The following is a 19,553-nucleotide window of genomic DNA, read 5'->3' on the forward strand; positions in this document are numbered from 1 at the left end:
AGGTGAAGAATCAGAAGCTTGCAATTCCGATACCCTCCTTCCAGAACTAACTGCTACCAAAAACAAAGTTTTCCAAGACAAAAGCTTCAAGTCAGAAGGAGCTGAAGGTTCAGATGGAGGGCCTGTAAGGACCTGCAACACAAAAAAGGTAAATCTTAGGGAGGGACTGGATCCTGCTCTGGGGAATGTAGCAAATGTATGCCTTGAATATCTTAAGGAAAGCCAGAGACACAATATCTCTGCCAACAAGAAAATTAGAAATAGCCACCAGTTGCACGACAGGTTAAAAGCCAGACGGAGAAGACAACATTTGATCTCAAAATATACATACCTTAGCAGAAGTAATAATCTGTCTAGCTTGGCGTCGAGACAGGTGATCAACGTTCTTGATGAGAACCTCTGGATCTGCATTTGCAACATGCACCACTGTCTTATAGCCTGCACTGTACAGCTGCTTTGCCCGACCCTAGAAACAGCAACTAAGATGTAGCAACTATAGAAATTTTGCTGTATTCTAAACAATGTCACATGACAATTTTCATACAGATGCAATAAACATAGTTTGAGAATAACATAGCAAGCTAAATATTTGTAATGAAACTGACAGGAACGTCTTATCTGGTTAACAATATGAGATGGAGAAATGTGTACTGCAACTCTTTAAAAGATGCTTATTATGTAAAATAAGATTTTGTTTATACAAATGGTTGAATTCAAATGTTAAACTGCTGAACGATAAAACTAGATATCAAACATTTCTGGATAATGAAAAACACTAATGAAAATCGATAACTATTTAAAATCATCTTTCCAACTTGAATTTCAGTCACAGAAAGCAGACACAGACAGTTCAAATGCAAATACAAGTTTAGTTAGCTTGTTTAACTCTATATCATTCCCCTTCATGAATCTGTCACTACAACACAGGTTCTTTTAAGCAACATATGTTGGGCTGAATATTCAAAAACGTACAAGCAGAGTACAATTTTTTTTTTTATGTCTGCCACTGCTTAGACACCAAAGGATAATTTGTGCAGTATGGTTGCATTCTTTCTTTGCTCATCTGAGCACTTAAGTAGTTTAGATGCAACACTGAGCTACCAAATGTCGAAATGGAGCTTCCAACAGTATGGCAGGGTAAAGTACTTACCATAACAGAAGATGACTGACATGATGTTCGCCATATTAATCACTGTTGCAGCAGGCTTAGATTATATGGATTATATCCTGGCAAGGATATAACAGCTGGCCAGCTTCCAAAGCTTCACAGTAACCTTCCACGCAACCAAAGTGTCAGCCAGATTGAACTGAAATGACTAAAAAGACAGGTTTGGGCACCAAGCCCATTGCAGCTTTCCTGCTGCTGAAAAGTACACTCCACTGAGGCTTGTGAGGATTGACTGTTGACTTGTGCTCTTCCTTTGCTGGGCAGATATGTTTCCTTTGGGAGGAAAAACTTCCATTTTAAAAATTGTTTGCTTAATAATACTTTCCTATTCAAGAAAGTTATTTTAAAGCTAGGAGTTTATGTTTTAACTTATTGTCATGAGACTGTATTGTACTTTTAAATGAAAGGGATTTTTTTCCTGTCAGTTTAAAAGTTGTTTACAGTATTTGAAAAACATTTTTTCTGTGGAGAAATTGTGATTATTTTACTTGTTGAGGCTGACAAAGCATTTTAAAGTGCTTTTAATTGTGTGTTGTTTTTATGTAAAAAAGTAAGTTTTAAAGATATAAAATTTTTTACCAGCTTTTGCTGCTTGTTTTTCCTGGGAAAAAGGTACCATTTTCTACTTGACCATGGAACAAACTGATGGTCCCACATATGGTCCTTCTTCCAGTCACAAAAAGAAAAACCTAACCAAACAGTTTTTGCCACCACAGCAGGATAGCAATATACCTCAGCCACAGGTGGGTTACTCTGCTGTGGCCAACAGGCTGTTGGATCCCCCCAAGTGGGCAAAAGAGAGCTACTCTTGTTGGTCCTGGAAGACAGAACAGGAAAGGCTTCTCTGTTTTGTCAGAATGTTGTGCTCAAGCTTGGAGAAGCTGCTGCACCCTTTAATAACACTGGTGACCCCATTTCTCCCACCAAAAAGAAAGAGAAAACTAAACACGTATCTACTCCTCCTCAAATTTTCTTGGACAAGAGAAGTTTGCTGGGTCTGGCTCAGGGTTTAATTCAGGCTCTTGATCCTTCTTATAAAGTAGATTCTGGTAAAAGAAAGAAGGATTATTTTCCTAAACAGATACTTGATTCTGAATCTGAACAGAAAATCCTTCTTATAAAGTCGATTCTGGTAAAAGAAAGAAGGATTATTTTCCTAAACAGATACTTGATTCTGAATCTGAACAGGAAGATGAAGGGACAGATACGGGGTTTTCTCCTCAGACTTCTGATTCAGCCTCATAGAAGAAGCTCAGTTTCCAATTCCCCCTGTGGGATCTTCTCTTCCTCTGAGACTGTTTCCAGAATGTGCCATTGTTTTCAGTTGCAGAACACTGAGGTTTCTTAGTCCCTCAGAAAATATTATGAGCTCTTGCAGAAGGAATTTTCAGCACCTTCACCCATGTCATCTTTGGAGGACATATGTGTTACTGCCTGAAACTTTCTGACAGTCGGCCAGCTGCTCCTAAAAACACAGACAGGATGTATAAACTTCCTCAGTCTTTTACGTTTTTACACACCGTTTTATAACATTTTCCCAAACCTGACCCATCAGCTACACTTTTAGTTAATCCTAATGCTGCTACATTAAAAGTTATGTACTCACCATAACTAGGCATCTGTGTTGTCCATTTTCATTCGTCCTCAACTCATGGGTTCAGACCCGATCCTCAGATCCGACTCTGCTGCATACTCCAGACTTCAAATCCAACTCTTGAGCTCATCCCTCTACCCATAATGCCATCATCCATCCCCATTACCTCAGATAAAATTTGTTGCCATTAGGCCAATACAGCTAGACACACACAAGAAAGGCTGGCAGAAAAAGGAAGGGCTCAAACCCAGAACTGCAGGTTCCAAAACACAGTGCAAGAGGTCTCTCCAGAAACTGAAGGATGGGGGGTGGATGGGGGGGAAGCTGAGGAAGAATGAAAATAGATAAAACAGATGCATGGTTATCGTGAGTACATAACTTTTAAATCTGATGCTGCCCTTTTCCTGCTTTCTCAACCCATGGGAGAGAGCCCCCAGCTAAGATGATTTTGGGTGGCCCTCATGGAAGGATATTCCAGAGTACCGCTGAACCAAAGGCGGCTGTTTCTAGAAATAATATCTGACTTGTAATGGGTAACAAAGGTATGAGCACTGGACCATGTGGCTGCAGCACAAATATCATCATAGAGGTTCTTGACCAAAAAGCAGATGAAGAAGCCATTGATTTGGTTGAATGAGCACTGGGTGGATTGAGTAAGACCATGCCTTGTTGAGAACAGATCCAAGAAATACAGTCTGTAATCCATTTGGCTAAACTGACTTTAGAACCTGGGCACCCCATTCTTTTTGGTGAAAAGGAGACAAATAGTTGATCTGATTTTGTTGTTTTGTCTTGTGAAGACAAACATGCAATTGTATGTGTACATCAAGGAGATGAAGCATGTACTCTCCTTTACCTGAAAATTTTGGGAAGAAGACTTGTAAGTGAATGGATTGATTAATGTTATTTTCAGACACTACTTTAGGTAAAAAGGCAGGTTTGTCTGTAGGGTAACCATATCTTTATGGAAAATAATGTAAGAGGTCTTTGAGGAAAGGGCCTGGAGCTCAGATATCCTCTTTGCAGAAGTAATGGCTACTAAGAAGACTGTTTTCCATGAAAGGAATTTTAAATCAGTTTTAGCTGAAGGTTCAAAAGGTTTCTGAGTTAGACATTGTAGCACAACTGTCAGTTCTGAGGGAGGTGAAGGATCCTTTATTAGCGATCTGAGAAGAAAAATTTTCTTTAGAAAAGTTTTGCATAACTTGGATGAAACCAAATAATTTCTGCCTTCTGTATGAAAATTAGAGATAGCTGCTAACTGTAGCTTAATCGTAGAGACACTAGCTCGTTCTTTAAAAGGAATTGCTAAAAATTCAAGTACTGCAGAAACTGGAGCAGAGAAGGGGTCAAACTCATTATTTAAGGCCCAAAGGGAGAATCTTTTCCACTTGCTCTTGTAAACTTTCTTAGTAAAGTCTTTTTGTGAAGACAAAATAATGGTACGTACAGGGGAAGAAAGCCTGGGCTATTTAACCATTACTGGAAGTGGAGAATCCATGCAGTTAGTTGGAAGGCCTGGATATTGGGATGTTGGATCCTTCATGAGTGTGAGAGGAGATCTGGAGATGGCTCCACTACCGAAGGAGGACTGTGACGCCCCTGTACTGGCCCAATAATCAAGGAGCCTCAATCCTCACCACTGTCAACAGTGGGCAACGTACACACTGGGATGATGACAAGTACACACACACGCACACACACACACAGTAAAGTGCAATTTTCCTTAAAAGCACACAGAGATCACATTCAATCTGGGGCTGGTTTCTCCTTCTTTCTCCAGATCTCCAATAAGACTCCCATTGGCACAGCTATAGAGTTGAGATCTCAGCTGAGTGGTCAAACTAAGACCTCCAGTACCATCTCAGTCCAACCAGTGCTTCATGTCCCTGCCCAAGTAGCTGACACAGACATACGTTCAGATTTGATTTATACACACACACACACCTGGGAAAGGCTAGCACAGATTTACTAGCTATGCCCCCTTCTGCCCAGACTATAAGGCAGTTTTCACTGCCACCAGCCAGCTCCTTATCAGCTACTTTAAGGCCCTTAACAAAGGGTATCCAATCTTACTGTGTAATGTTACTATTAATCCATATGGTAGTTTGACCAAGAGACAATGCTATTAGGAGTGTCCCACAGTGTCACCAAATAAATATGCAAGTACTCTCAGAGCTTAAATATATCTCACAAATATCAGACAAAAGGTTATGTTTAAATGTATTTAATAATAAATACTAAAAGAACAAGACAATACTCAGTAAGTAATCAGTTACATCATAGTTCAAAATTACAGGAAATATTTAAAACAACATTGCAGGATAGTCTCAAATAAATAAAATATCTAAGCTATACTTTATTGTATTCCTATCTGAATCTAAAAGAGTTACTTTGTCCTAAAAAAATTACTTACAGAACAACAAGCAGGCAGAAGTGATGAATGGATGTTTCCAGGTCAAAGACAAAATACAAAATGCACCGTTTCTCTCTCTCAGAGAGTTCTTAAATTAATATCAAATACTACTGCTGGGATACTTGCAGTATGACATCACTTTTTGTCACCTGACTTCAGTTCCCAGGCTAAACCCCCACTGCAGCTGGTAGCATTTAACATCTCTCTGTGAAAATACATAGCCTTCAGATGTTTGCAACTGCTAGAAGACATAAAACAATAAAAGCTTTACAAAACAACACAGAGAGTCCCCTAGTGTAGACATCCTGTCTCCTGTTGACTGAAACTGAAAGATAACATCCCGTGTTTATTGCCCATCAATAAAGTACTTCAATCTCAACTATTCTTAAATTTTACAAGCTAATTTCCTGTTAAAATACATACATCTAAGCAATCACAATAGTGTGTAAAAATATGTCTTCAGCTCACCTCTATGCAATATGACATACAGTGCTAATATAGTGGTAACACAAGTAATTGCATCCTGCTGAACTTCTCAAATAACATACTATTTACAAACTTCCAGGCAACTGGGCTGGCAATATCTCCTTCTGTCACACTTCTATATAAATCATATTAACATTCTCAAATGACATATACTTATTTACAAAACTCCAGATAGCTGGGCTGACAATCTGACAAGGATAAGAAAGGTGACACCATAGAAAGGGGAACCATGCTTCTCAAGGCCAGAAAGGGGCAATGAGGATGGCTGAGCTTTTCAGCTAACTTTCTTTCTGCAGGAATTTGGGAATCAAAGGAAAAGGGGATAAGCATAAAGAAGACTGGGGAGCCAAGCATGAACTAGAGCACTTCTTGGTGGCTCCCCATGAGAGGGGAAAAGAGCAAAGTACGTGCTGCACTTGCTGGGAGATGCAGAGATTGCAGCAAGCTTGGCCCCAGTGATGGACAATCCTTTCCACCACACATTGATTAAGAGACCACTCATGAGGCATCAGGATGGATCTGCTTAATTTGTCTGCTAACATGTTGGTTTTCCCCGGAATACATGTTGCAACTAGAAAACAGTCTGAGGAGATCACCGATTCCCACACTCTCATGGCCTCTCTGCAGACGGCATAAGATTGGGATCTTCCTTGTTTGTTGATGTACCAGACCACAGACATGTTGTCGGTTTGAACTGCAATAATCCCTACAGGAAGAGCATCTTGAAATGCCTGCAATGCAAGTAGGACAGCTATCATCTCTAGAACACTGATATGCAGATTGGTATTTTGGGGGGACCACATGCCTTGGACCATCCTTCCCACTGGGAAGTGTCCAAGGTCACTGTGGTCATTGTAGGCATTAAAACAAAAGGTCAGCCTAGATGAATGTTGTCCAATTGAATCCACCAGTGAATGTGTCATTTATAAATTGGAGTACATTTAACTGGAAAGTATAGGGGTTGACAAAGAACGTACCAATGAACAACTAGAGTCCACTGAAGGACATGTATAAAGAAATGTGCCAAGGGAAGCAAAGCACTGGATGCTGCCATGGATCCTAGTGCTTAAAGGACTGATCTTGCTGGCGGAGATGGATGAGAGATAACCAGATGAACCTGATTCCTGATAGTGGAAGGGAGATAACCAGATGAACCTGATTTCTGATATGCGATGAGGTGATAGTGATGCTACCTGTGTTGTTGTATCTGGAAGTGTATCAATGAACCCCAGGCTCTGGACTTGTGTAAGTATTGATTTGGCATAATTTATTGTTATCCCCAGTGACTAACAAATCTGGAGCAAACCGTACCTTGACTGTAGAAGATGATGCTCGGAGGGGGTGGTAAGGAGCAAGTCTTCCAGGTATGGAAACACTTAGAATCCTTTGAGTCTCAGATGAGCAGCCATCACTGCCATGTATTTGGTAAACATGCTGGGGGCTGTGGTGACTCCAAAGGGCAGGACTCTGAGTTGGTAGAGACTGGCTCCCAGCTGAAAGTGTAAGTGTCTTTGGGAGCACCTGTCTATTTTGATGTGATAGTATATATCCTAAAGATCTGTCAAGCATATCCAATCGTCCTTGTGAAGAGATGGTAGGCTGGACTGTACTGTGACCATTCGGAATTTTGACTTTTTCACATACTGATTAAATTTGCTTAGATTCAAAATTGGTCTGAGGTCCCCTATCTTCTTGGGCTCGGAAAAGAGGTGTGAGTAAATTCCAAATCCTGCGTTGAAAGGTAAATTAAAAATGCTGGTTACTGCCACAGCACGCTTGCTTATAAAAAAGATAAGTAAATGGATAAATAACTCAAGCAAGCGTTGACAGAGTGAGAAATAACCTTCTATGTGTAAAAAATCCAAGTAATCCGGTCTTCTGAGACAAATAATTCAGTTTATTACACAGATAAACCATGATAAGCGCTTTCACTAACTAGTAGCTTCTTCAGATCACAAACAGGAAGCACAGGAACCATGTGCTTTAAATATCTGCATGTTAATTAATCAACCAACTTTTAAAGCAGAAGCGCCATAAAACCTAAAAACTAAATATATAAACATAAAATCATCTCAAGATGCAACAGAAATAAACAATGGTGTATGCATATTACTTTTAAAAAAATTTTTTAAAATAACTTCATTCCATAAGAAACAATAAAAATTGAAGTAAATATAAGAACATGTTGTGAGCAGCATACTATCAAGTACGAAAGTGTATACAGCCTAATACATAACTGCATGTGATAGTCATATTATTAATAATACGAGGCAACTTAGAAACTATACATAGTAGATGCCATCAAAAACATGAAACCATATACAAGTCGAAAGAACTATTATCAACCAAAGTGATACTTGGTATAATAAGGTCAGTGCATAAACAAAGATATATATCTGCATATGTATAAAAATGTGTATATAAATGTAGTGTCTTAATAAGTATATGTATCTAAATATAAAAGAATGAATGAATGTGTACGAAAATATAAATAAATAAATGAATAAATAAATAAGTTATTGTCTAAAAATGAAGCTAAAACCATTAACATTAACAGTATTACAATATAAAATGAATAAATTACCCAAAAATGTGATATATGTATGTATATGTATATGTATGGGAACAAATATCAGAGCACATTGAATTCTTAAAAATTTCAGAACTTAGTGTGCCTACGTTTCTTTAGGTGTGGTCTGATAGATGCCCTTTCATTTAAACCATGACCTTTATCAGCTCTCAGCAAAATAATCCACCTACTTTCTCTATCTTCGGTATGATTCATGATGTCACCTCCTCTTACATTAACATTCATTTTCTCCAGCACCCTAAACATGAACTTGTGTTCAGGACTTGTTTGTGTCACATGCTTGGCCAATGCATTCTGCAGATTACCTTTCTTTATATTATAAAAGTGTTCCCTTATTCTGTCTCTTAATACCCTATTCGTTTTACCAACATAGAAACATGAACACAGTTCACATACAGCAAGGTATATGACATCAGGTGTCATACAGTTGGCATTGGCTCGGGTATATATTTCCCTCTGTGTATCTGGATGTATAAATACTATGCTAGAATCTATTGAGGAGCAAAAGTTGCATTGTCCACAAGGTGTGGTTCCATAACTAAGACTCGGGTGCGTATTCTTGTTTGGTGGATAACAAAGCAATCTTTTAAGATTCTTCTTATTCCAATAGGTAAAGGACGGAGAATCACCTACAATGTTTGTCAATATGACATCAGTTTGTAGTATGTTCCAATTTTTGGAGATGATCTCTCTAATTTGTTTATTATCTGCTGTATATGAAGTCAGAAACCTAACTTTTGCATTTGTGACTTCTTTGACATCATTCATTACTATAGGCTTGGGCCCAAAATATGGGGTACCTGATGTCGAACGTAAACTTAGAGCATTATCAAATTGTAAATCTACCTCTGTAGAATTATAACCTCTCTCAGCAAACTTCTCTCCCAAGTCATATAAGTCTGCCATAAAGCCTTTGTCATTGGAATTCAACCTAGACATTCGTAGGGTCTGTCCTTTGACTATGTTACTGAAAACATACTGAGGATGCATACTAGTTCTGAATAGTAAAGTGTTCCTATAACAGGGTTTCCTAAAACTCCCAGTGTTAAACATTCCACATTCGAGTTTTTCGACATATAAATCTAAAAATTCAATTTTCAATAATGAATATTTCATTGTAAATTTCAAACATGGTGTAATGTTATTCAAAACCATATTGAAACTAAGCAATTCTTCTATATTACCATCCCATAGAATAAACACGTCATCCACAAAACGACTATAAAATCTTACATATTTCTTAAACATGTATTCTTTGAATAATAACTGTTCTTCCCAGTAAGCTAGAACATATTGGCGTAGCTGTTGGCACAAGGAGTGCCCATAGCTACTGCCTAATTGCTGATAAATATTATCAGTAAACATAAACACATTATTTTCCAGCACTAGCTCAAGGAAATGTACCAACAAGTCAATTAAAACATTGCCATAGGTACTATGTTCTGTAAGATATTTACTAACATAAGTTAGACCAAGATCATTAGGGATGACTGTAAACAATGATTGTATATCAAAAGTTACTAAAATCAGATTTTGGATAGTATCCATTTGATTATTAATATAGTACAAATCTGTTAAAAACTGCTTAGAATCACGCAATACAAATTCATTATTGTTTAAAATACACCTTAAATGTTTCTCAATAAAAACTGACAAGTGCTCCGTAACCCATCCTTGTCCTGAGACTATTGGTCTCATGGGTGGCTTGGTAATGCTTTTGTGTATTTTGGGTATTCCATGTATAACTGGGATGGTAGGCATCTTAATATATAAATAATTGAACTCATTTCTATTTATTAAATTACTTCTATAAATATCTGTTAAAATATCATGTACATATGCACACATTTCATGGACCTTAGTAAAATCAATTCTTGTATAAAACACATCACTTAACATATTATACATTTCATTCTGATAATCTATGGTATCAAGTACCACTATGCCAGAGCCTTTATCTGCTGGCCTAATTGTTATATTTAAATCATTTCTTAAGTTATGAAGGCTCTTTCTTTCGTGGTATGACAGATTATTATTAAACATAAAATTAGAATTGTTCAGTCTCTTTTATGAAAATACTTATAAATCTCATCTTCTGTAGTGTAAATATGCTTCAATTAATGGATGATTTACTGGTGTATAGTCACTCAGATTCTTAAACACAAATTTATCATTGCCAGTAGTTAATTCACTGTCAATCTTATTAATAGAAGTATCATTATAAATGTACTTGAGCATAACATTTCTGCAAAACATTCTAACATCTATGATGGTTTCATCTAGCATACTATTGCTATGAGGAATGAAACTTAGTCCTTTGACTAATAAATTAATGTCATGCTGTGACAGCGAACACTGGACAAATTAAAAACTAAATTTTGTTGTGATTTGTCCACATTTTCTTTAGCGTTGTATTGGTGAGTGGCTCCTGAAAATTTCCTTTTTGCCGCCCTCGACTGTTCGAGTGTTCTGCTTAAGTTCTTCTCCTGGCGTATTGCTAAAGGGAAGGAAAGATTTAAAGCTGCTCCTTTTTTAAATTCATTTGTTTTAGATCTAACAACCTGCTCTTGATCATTCAGCAGTCTATTCTTAACAACATTCACAGTAGGATATAAATTTACATTTTCATTCATACTGTTATGCGTTATATGTATAACATCTATAGAGTCATTGCTAGTTGCTATTTCCTCATTACTAGCAGCTAAGTTAGTAGAAGGACAAATATCAGCAGATATAGTATCAGAGTCAACATATTCATTAGCAATGGTTGGGGCCTCTCCTGCAATTTCTGGCACATTAGAAACAGCTGCAGGAGATGAGACCACTTTACCAGTGCTCTGTAGAGTCTTATGCTGTTGAAGAGGTAAGCTGCCTTGCTTGATAACAGATGCAGGCATACTTTCTGGGACACGCCTTTCCCAGACAAAAACTTGCCCTGTTTTAAAATCCTGTATGTCCCTTGAAACTTTACTTTGTTTCTGCTGAAATAGTTTACGCTCATAGGCAGATACACAGTCAAGTATATTGTCAAATAAATCATGTATAGCCAACTCTCTATAGTCTTTAAATAACTGTTGCTGTAAATCATTGATTTTACTTGTTAGAGCTTGTTCTTCAGGTTTGAAGAAATTAATCAACAGTTGTAAATATTTGCGGCTAGTCTCAATATTTATCTGCTGCCACAATGACAGCAATTCTGGGTATTCATTGCCTTGACTAGGCATAGAGAACACCCTGAGCCCACGTGGTATAATGGCATTATCTAAACAAAATTGAAAATGCTGCCTTTGCATTTGTAAACGTTTCAGTTTATAAAAGTGTTTCTCTATGTCATTAAGTATTAAATTAGCTTTCTGAAAATCCACATCACGCTCACCCATATTAGCTGGTAGTTGTTCAGTTGTTAGCGACCACAATGTAGTAAGAGTCCCATCAAGATGCTGTTTAAACTTGGCTTCCATCGCTGCCTTGCCCCGGTGTTCACTTCTGGGCTTATAGGGAAGCTCAATATCCTCCATGGCTTTAATAGAATATCCAGTAGCTAGAAACTCACTCGTAGTCACGTAACCAACGTAGAAAATGTAGAAACAGCGTTGAAAGGTAAATTAAAAATGCTGGTTACTGCCACAGCACGCTTGCTTATAAAAAAGATAAGTAAATGGATAAATAACTCAAGCAAGCGTTGACAGAGTGAGAAATAACCTTCTATGTGTAAAAAATCCAAGTAATCCGGTCTTCTGAGACAAATAATTCAGTTTATTACACAGATAAACCACGATAAGCGCTTTCACTAACTAGTAGCTTCTTCAGATCACAAACAGGAAGCACAGGAACCATGTGCTTTAAATATCTGCATGTTAATTAATCAACCAACTTTTAAAGCAGAAGCGCCATAAAACCTAAAAACTAAATATATAAACATAAAATCATCTCAAGATGCAACAGAAATAAACAGTGGTGTATGCATATTACTTTTAAAAAATTATTAAAATAACTTCATTCCATAAGAAACAATAAAAATTGAAGTAAATATAAGAACATGTTGTGAGCAGCATACTATCAAGTACGAAAGTGTATACAGCCTAATACATAACTGCATGTGATAGTCATATTATTAATAATACGAGGCAACTTAGAAACTATACATAGTAGATGCCATCAAAAACATGAAACCATATACAAGTCGAAAGAACTATTATCAACCAAAGTGATACTTGGTATAATAAGGTCAGTGCATAAACAAAGATATATATCTGCATATGTATAAAAATGTGTATATAAATGTAGTGTCTTAATAAATATATGTATCTAAATATAAAAGAATGAATGAATGTGTACCAATGAACAACTAGAGTCCACTGAAGGACATGTATAAAGAAATGTGCCAAGGGAAGCAAAGCACTGGATGCTGCCATGGATCCTAGTGCTTAAAGGACTGATCTTGCTGGTGGAGATGGATGAGAGATAACCAGATGAACCTGATTCCTGATAGTGGAAGGGAGATAACCAGATGAACCTGATTTCTGATATGCGATGAAGTGATAGTGATGCTACCTGTGTTGTTGTATCTGGAAGTGTATCAATGAACCCCAGGCTCTGGACTTGTGTAAGTATTGATTTGGCATAATTTATTGTTATCCCCAGTGACTAACAAATCTGGAGCAAACCGTACCTTGACTGTAGAAGATGATGCTCGGAGGGGGTGGTAAGGAGCAAGTCTTCCAGGTATGGAAACACTTAGAATCCTTTGAGTCTCAGATGAGCAGCCATCACTGCCATGTATTTGGTAAACATGCTGGGGGCTGTGGTGACTCCAAAGGGCAGGACTCTGAGTTGGTAGAGACTGGCTCCCAGCTGAAAGTGTAAGTGTCTTTGGGAGCACCTGTCTATTTTGATGTGATAGTATATATCCTAAAGATCTGTCAAGCATATCCAATCGTCCTTGTGAAGAGATGGTAGGCTGGACTGTACTGTGACCATTCGGAATTTTGACTTCTTCACATACTGATTAAATTTGCTTAGATTCAAAATTGGTCTGAGGTCCCCTATCTTCTTGGGCTCGGAAAAGAGGTGTGAGTAAATTCCAAATCCTATTTAGTCTGGTGAGACCTCTTGGATGACTTTTTTCTCTAGAAGCTTTTGAATTTCTTGCGCTGCATCTTTCCTCTGACTGGGTGGAACATCAGGAAGTTTCTTCCTTTTGTGAAAAGGAATTTGGAGAAATGGAATGAAATAACCTCTGGATATGATTTTTAGCACTCAGGTATAGTCTGTTATGCTTGCTCAGTGCTTCTGGCTGCAGCGATAATCACCCCTGACTACCTCCAGAACTGGACAGTCAGGCAGGGCTTCAGGAGTGCTAGAAGGGTCTGTACTGAAAGGAATCCTGGAAACCCTGGTTCTGTGGACCTCCTCTGCCTCTAGGTTTACGTCTCCCATTAGAAAGTACAGTTGTGTACATTTACCATAAATGTAGATGTTCGAGTGTATTCACTGTTGCAGTCATCACACTTGGGTTATCTGCCTGCAGGTAGCCCTCAGTCGGCCCGAATACCAGATTCTTGGGATTTCTGCATCGGATGCTGTTGCCTCTTCCATGACGTCAGGTCATCAGGGGTATAAAACATGCAGCCGACGCCATTACATCAGTTTTTGTTGCCCCAAATGTCAGATGCCCCCAAAACAGGAAGCTATTATATGGTGTGGAACACCCCCAGTAAAAAGTAAATACCACTGCCATGAAAAATGGCCATAAAGAGGATAGGTAGAAAGGATAGAGAAAACCAGGGGGCTGGAGGGAGGGAAACCAGGACTGCAACAGTGAATACACTTGAACATCTACATTTATGGTAAGTGTACACAACTGTAATATGTTCTTCGTGTTTCACTGTTGCAGTCATCCCACTTGGGTTGATTCCCAAAACTGAGGAAAGTACAGTTTTGTACCTACCATAAATTTAGATGTCCGATAGGTATGCATCTGCAGTCATCACATATGGGGTTGTCCTGCCTCAGGCAGCCCTTCGGTCGGCCGGATTCCAAAGTCTGGGTCCGGCGTCAGCTGATGTCGCCCTTTCCCCGACGTCAGAGCGCCTGGGGTATAAAAGTGTCAGCCGACGCCATCTTCCTCAGTTTTTCTTGCCCCAGATGCCAGGTGCCCTCTAAGGAAGGCTAAATTTGGAGAAATGCAATAAATTCCAAAAATGCACAGAAATATATATATATATATATATATATATATATATATATATACATATGTAAATATAAAAACAAATACACCATAATAGATAACCCCAGCTAGCTATGAGAGGGAAAGGTACCCAATAAATACCACAGAGGGGAAGGAGGGAGGGTAAACCTGACTGCAGATGCATACCTATCGGACATCTACATTTATGGTAGGTACAAAACTGTACTATGTCCTTCAAGGATGCATCTGCAGTCATCACATATGGGTAGAATACCATAGCCAATCTGGGGGTGGAGGATCTATGTAAAGGATGGTTTAGCTAAAATTCCCTGCAGGACTGCCGTAGCAAAGCCTGCTCTGGATCTGGAATATAAAGGTAAATTGTAATGCTTGGAAAATGTATGCACGGAGCTCCATGTAGCAGCTTCTAAAATGTCCTTGGTAGCCACCCCTCTTAAGAAGGCTGTGGAGGTGGCTGTGGCTCTGGTGGAATGAGGTCTAATGTTAGCTGGCACAGTTTTTCCATGAAAGGAGTAACAAAAACAAAGGCAATTTCCTATAAATTTTGAAATTGTCTGTTTGGAAATTGCTCATCCTTGTGCACCAGCAGCATATGCTACAAACAGCTGGTCAGTTTTTCTGTAACTTTTAGTTCTGTCCAAGTAGTAGCGCAACTGTCTGTGTATGTCCAGGGTGTGCAGAAGCTTTTCCCCTTTGTTTTGTGGATTCGGAAAGAAGGTAGGCAGGTGAATAGTTTGGTTTAATGAGACCCTGCATACCACCTTTGGCATAAATGAAGGATTGGTTCTCAATGAGACTCTGTCCTGATGAAAAATAAGAAATGGCTGTACTGCCATGAGGGCCTGTAGCTCAGATACTCTTCTTGCTGAGGTTATGGCCAGAAGGAAGGCAGTCTTCCAAGACAGGAACTGTAGTTCTGCAGATGCTGCTGGTTCAAAGGGAGGCAGTGTTAGTTTTTCCAACACGGGTTAAGGTCCCAAGTAGGCACTGGTGGTTTCCTTGGAGGATTGATGTTTTTAATTCCTCTTAGAAACTGTCTTAGGAGAGGATGAGAGAAGACAGGTGGATCAGTATTGTACTCTGCTGAAATTGCTGAAGCATGAATTTTAATGGAAGAGTAAGACAGGCCATTGTGGAGCATTTCTGCCAAGTATTCCAGGATATGTGCCATGTTCATCACTTTTGCATCTAGGCCCTTTGTGGTGCTCCAAATGTGAAATCTTTTCCATTTTGCTGAATATGCCTTTCTTGTGGAAGGCCGGCGAGCTTCCATGATGATATCCTTCACTCTCTTGGATAGCCTATCCTGGGGAGGAATCAAGGTATTTTCCAGGCTGTTAGTTGCAAGGTTTTCAGGTTGGAATGCAGAGTTTTGTAATTGTGCTGTGTCAGGAGAAGTGGCCATTGTGGAAGAGGCCATGGTTTCGTGCGTGACATGCCCTTTAACAGTGGGTACCAGTGCTGTCTTGGCCAGTCCGGTGCTATCAAAATCACTTTTGGCTGCTCTGTCCTGATCTTCAGTAAGACCTTGGTCATTAATGGAAGAGGTGGAAATGCATACACTGTTAGAGTTCTCCAACTGAAAGTGAGGGCATCCACTTTCCATGCTTGTGGGTGGTATGTCCTTGAGCAGAATTTCTTCAGCTGATGATTGTGGGGGGAGGCAAAGAGGTCTATGTCCGGCCTCCCCCATGATTGTGTTATCTGAAGGAAGATGTCTGGGTGCAGCATCCATTCGTGCACATCCATGATGTTTCTGCTTAAGCTGTCTGCCAGTATATTGTCCTTTCCTGGCACAAACTGGGATTGCAGCTCTATATTGAGTTTCAAGGAAAGTTCCCATAGATTTATTGCCAGTCTGCAAAGAGGGTAGGAATGGGTGCCTCCTTGCTTGTTTATGTACCACATAACTGTGGTGTTGTCTGTCCTTATTAGCAGGTGGCCTTGATGCAGAAAGAGTTTGAAGGCCTCGATTGCATGCATCACTGCCAGCATTTCCTTTTGGTTTATGTGTATGCGTAGCTCTTTTTGTGACCATAGTCCTTGAATGCATCTGCCCTCCATGTGCGCTCCCCATCCATGGTCTGATGCGTCCGTTGTGATGGTTTGGCTGGCTATTGGTTTGCTGAAGGGCAGACACCTGTTTGACTGGCTTGCTTGAGCCCACCACAGAAATTCCTTTTGAAGGCATGGGATGAGTGGTATCAAAGTTTCCAAGCTGTGACTGTGCTGAGTCCATAAACTCCTTAGGTACCATTGTAGTTTCCTCATATGCAGCCTTGCTTGTGGAATCAGAAGAATGTAAGAAGCCATGTAACACAGGGCCTGCAGGATTTTCCTTGCAGTCAGCTGAGTTTGTCTTGACAGATTTTTGAAGTAATCCGGTAGTTGACTTTGTTTTTCTTCTGTGAGGTAAGCCATTTGGGTGGTTGTGTCTAGATTCGCACCCAGAAAAGTTATTCTTTGGGATGGAACAAGTCTTGACTTGTGAATTTTGACTGTATATCCCAAGGCCTGAAGTAGGTGGATGGCATAATTCAAGTGTTTTACCAAAGTTTGTTGGCTGTCCGCTTGTATAAGGCAGTCGACCAGATATGGGTATATTTGAATCCCCTGAAGTCTGCAGTGTGCAATTACTGATGCCAGGCATTTCGTGAATACTCTGGGCACAGTAGATAAGCCAAAGGGCAATGCTGAGAATTGATAATGCTCTGAACCTGCAAGAAATCTGAGGTGTCTTCTGCAACTTTGTCTGATAGGGACATGCAGGTATGCCTCCTTGAGGTCCAGAGTTACCAGCCAAGACCCCTTGCCCAGCATGGGAAGGAGTTACTGTAGAGTCAGCATTTTGAATTTTGGCACAATGAGATAAGTATTCAGTGCGTACAAGTCGAGAATAGGCCTCCATTGCTTTTCTTTTCTTGGAACAAGGAATAGTCTGGAATAAAATCCTTGACCTTGTTCTGAGAGAGGAACCTTTTCTATAGCTTTCATTTGCATTAAGTTGGAGATTTGTTTCAAAGCCTCTGTCCTTTGATTTGGTGGCGGGTCTGGCATGCCTTTTCTTTTTGGTAATGTGTGGAAATGGAACCTGTATCCTTTGTCTATTATTTGTAGTGTCCATTTGTCCCTTGTAATACTGTGCCAATTTTCTGAGAATAAAGAAAGCTTTCCGCCCAAAGGTGCTTCCAATTGAGCCCTGGTTGGCGGTATCAAAGTAAAGTCATTGAGTCTGTCCTTGTGCAGCAATTGTAGGTCCTGCACTACCTCTCTGGTTGGGAGGCTGCCATTGACGTCCTCTGTAGGAGCCTCTAGCTTGCCCTCTACCTCTGGCACGCCTGTTCTTGCCTCTCTGAAATCTCTCTGTGTCTGGAAAGGACCAATTCTTGGAAGGCCAATTTCTGCTGAATCTTGGTGGTTGGACTTGAAGAAAATCTTTGACTGTTTGTACAGATTTTGCCTTTTCTTCAAATTTCTTTAAGACTTCCTGAGCAGTGGAGCCAAATAACTTTTGCTTTTCCAGTGGAGCATCCAGAAGCTTTGCTTTAACATGGTCTGGCAAAGATTGTTCCTTCAGCCAAGCATGCCTACGTATAACTGCACCTGTCATAGCTGACCTACATGAAGCTTCCAATGCATCATAACCACACTGCAAGAAATGGTTGCTAACCTGTTGGGAGTTATGTACCAGATCCTGAAGTGATTTGCGACCAAGGGGTTCAGGTGAAGACAGTTTTTTTATGCAATTCATCTAACAAATACTCTTGGTACTGTATCATATGAAATTGACAATTTAAAGCCCTCATAGAAAGAGTAGCAGAAGTATACACTTTTTTACCCCATCTCTCTAGAGCCCTGGACTCCCTTTCAGAGGGGAGTAGATTTTTAGTAGTAGCAGCTGTAACCCCTTTAGGGCCCTGAGAAATAGTTTCTGGATCAGCGGAGTGGGCCTTGTAAAGGAAAAGATGCGAGTCCGGGACCCTGTAGTACCTATCGGGTTTGGCAGGAGCCGGAGGGAGAGTGTCAGGGGTTGTGCTAGACTCAGAGAACACATCATCAATGACATTCAAAACAGGAGGAATAGCCAAAGGTCTATGCTGAGGCAAATGCAAGAAGGTTCTTAATCTCTTCCTGGAATCAGAGAATTCCTGGCCCTGCCATTGGAAATGCTCTCTCATAGTGTGAAGAGTCTCCCCGAAGGACAGCTCTTCAGGAAGGGAGGCCGAGGGGATAGATTCCTCTGCATCAGAATCCTCGTAGGCCGGAAAAGCCTCCTCCTGGTAGTCCGAGAGAGTACAGCCATCAGAGGCCTCATCTGAAGAGTGGGGATCAAAGGGCTCAACCCTGGGCCTTTTATCTGGAGGAGGTTGAGAACCCCTGTCCAGATGAGGCTGTGAGCCCCTAATTAATGAAATAGGGTCCTCTGCTAAACTTAGGATCTGTGAACCTGTAGTGGGTCCCTGAGGGATAACCCTGGGAGGCAAAGCTTTTGGGTGTTTAGCAGCTTTAGCCCTAGAGAAAGCCTTTATGGACATGGATGCAGGAGGCCTGGCTGCACCACGTGCTGGTGTAGTTTTGTCTAGAGGAATGGTGTCGGAAGGTTCCAGGACACCAGTTTCTAATGGAGATTCAATAACCGATACCATAGGGGCCTCCGGGGCCGAGGCAGTCGGTTGAGCGGTTTCGGTGGTCGGAAGTACCAAGGACTCTGTTTCAGCCGAGACTGAGACACTCGCGGTAGGCCTGGCCGTGGTTTCAGCCGAAACTGCGGCCCGCGTGTGTCGGTCCTTGTCCTTCCATTTCTTTGTTAAATGTGAAGTCGGAGTCTCCGACGGCATATTGTAAGCAAAACTAGCCCCAAAAAATTCCTCTGCAAACTCCGCCCGACGTCTAAGAGTGCGTTGGTTGAAGGAAGCACAGGCTTAACAGACCGAGACGTCGTGGTCTGGGCCTAGGCAGGGGAGGCAGTAAGAGTGGAAATCCTTATGAGGTATTTGTTTCCCACAAGTTAAGCAATTATTAATTTTATCTGACATCGGCTGAGGCAAGAAAGAGTCCCCAACAGGGTACTTAGCCTTTGAAGTCTTC

General features: G+C 40.2%; 1 protein-coding gene across 1 annotated transcript in view; it reads right to left on the reverse strand.

Annotated features, from left to right (window-relative positions):
- HELQ (helicase, POLQ like) overlaps positions 1–19,553 on the reverse strand; it is a 1,104,576-nt gene that overhangs the window by 40,731 nt on the left and 1,044,292 nt on the right. Inside the window, exon 17 of the mRNA XM_044059295.1 lies at positions 332–466. Coding sequence (XP_043915230.1) covers positions 332–466 — 135 coding nt within the window. The remainder of the gene's footprint in view (positions 1–331; positions 467–19,553) is intronic.

The sequence above is a fragment of the Protopterus annectens genome, chromosome 17.part0 (genome assembly GCF_019279795.1).
Source record: "Protopterus annectens isolate FY-2018-M chromosome 17.part0, PAN1.0, whole genome shotgun sequence".
NCBI lineage: Eukaryota > Metazoa > Chordata > Ceratodontiformes > Protopteridae > Protopterus > Protopterus annectens.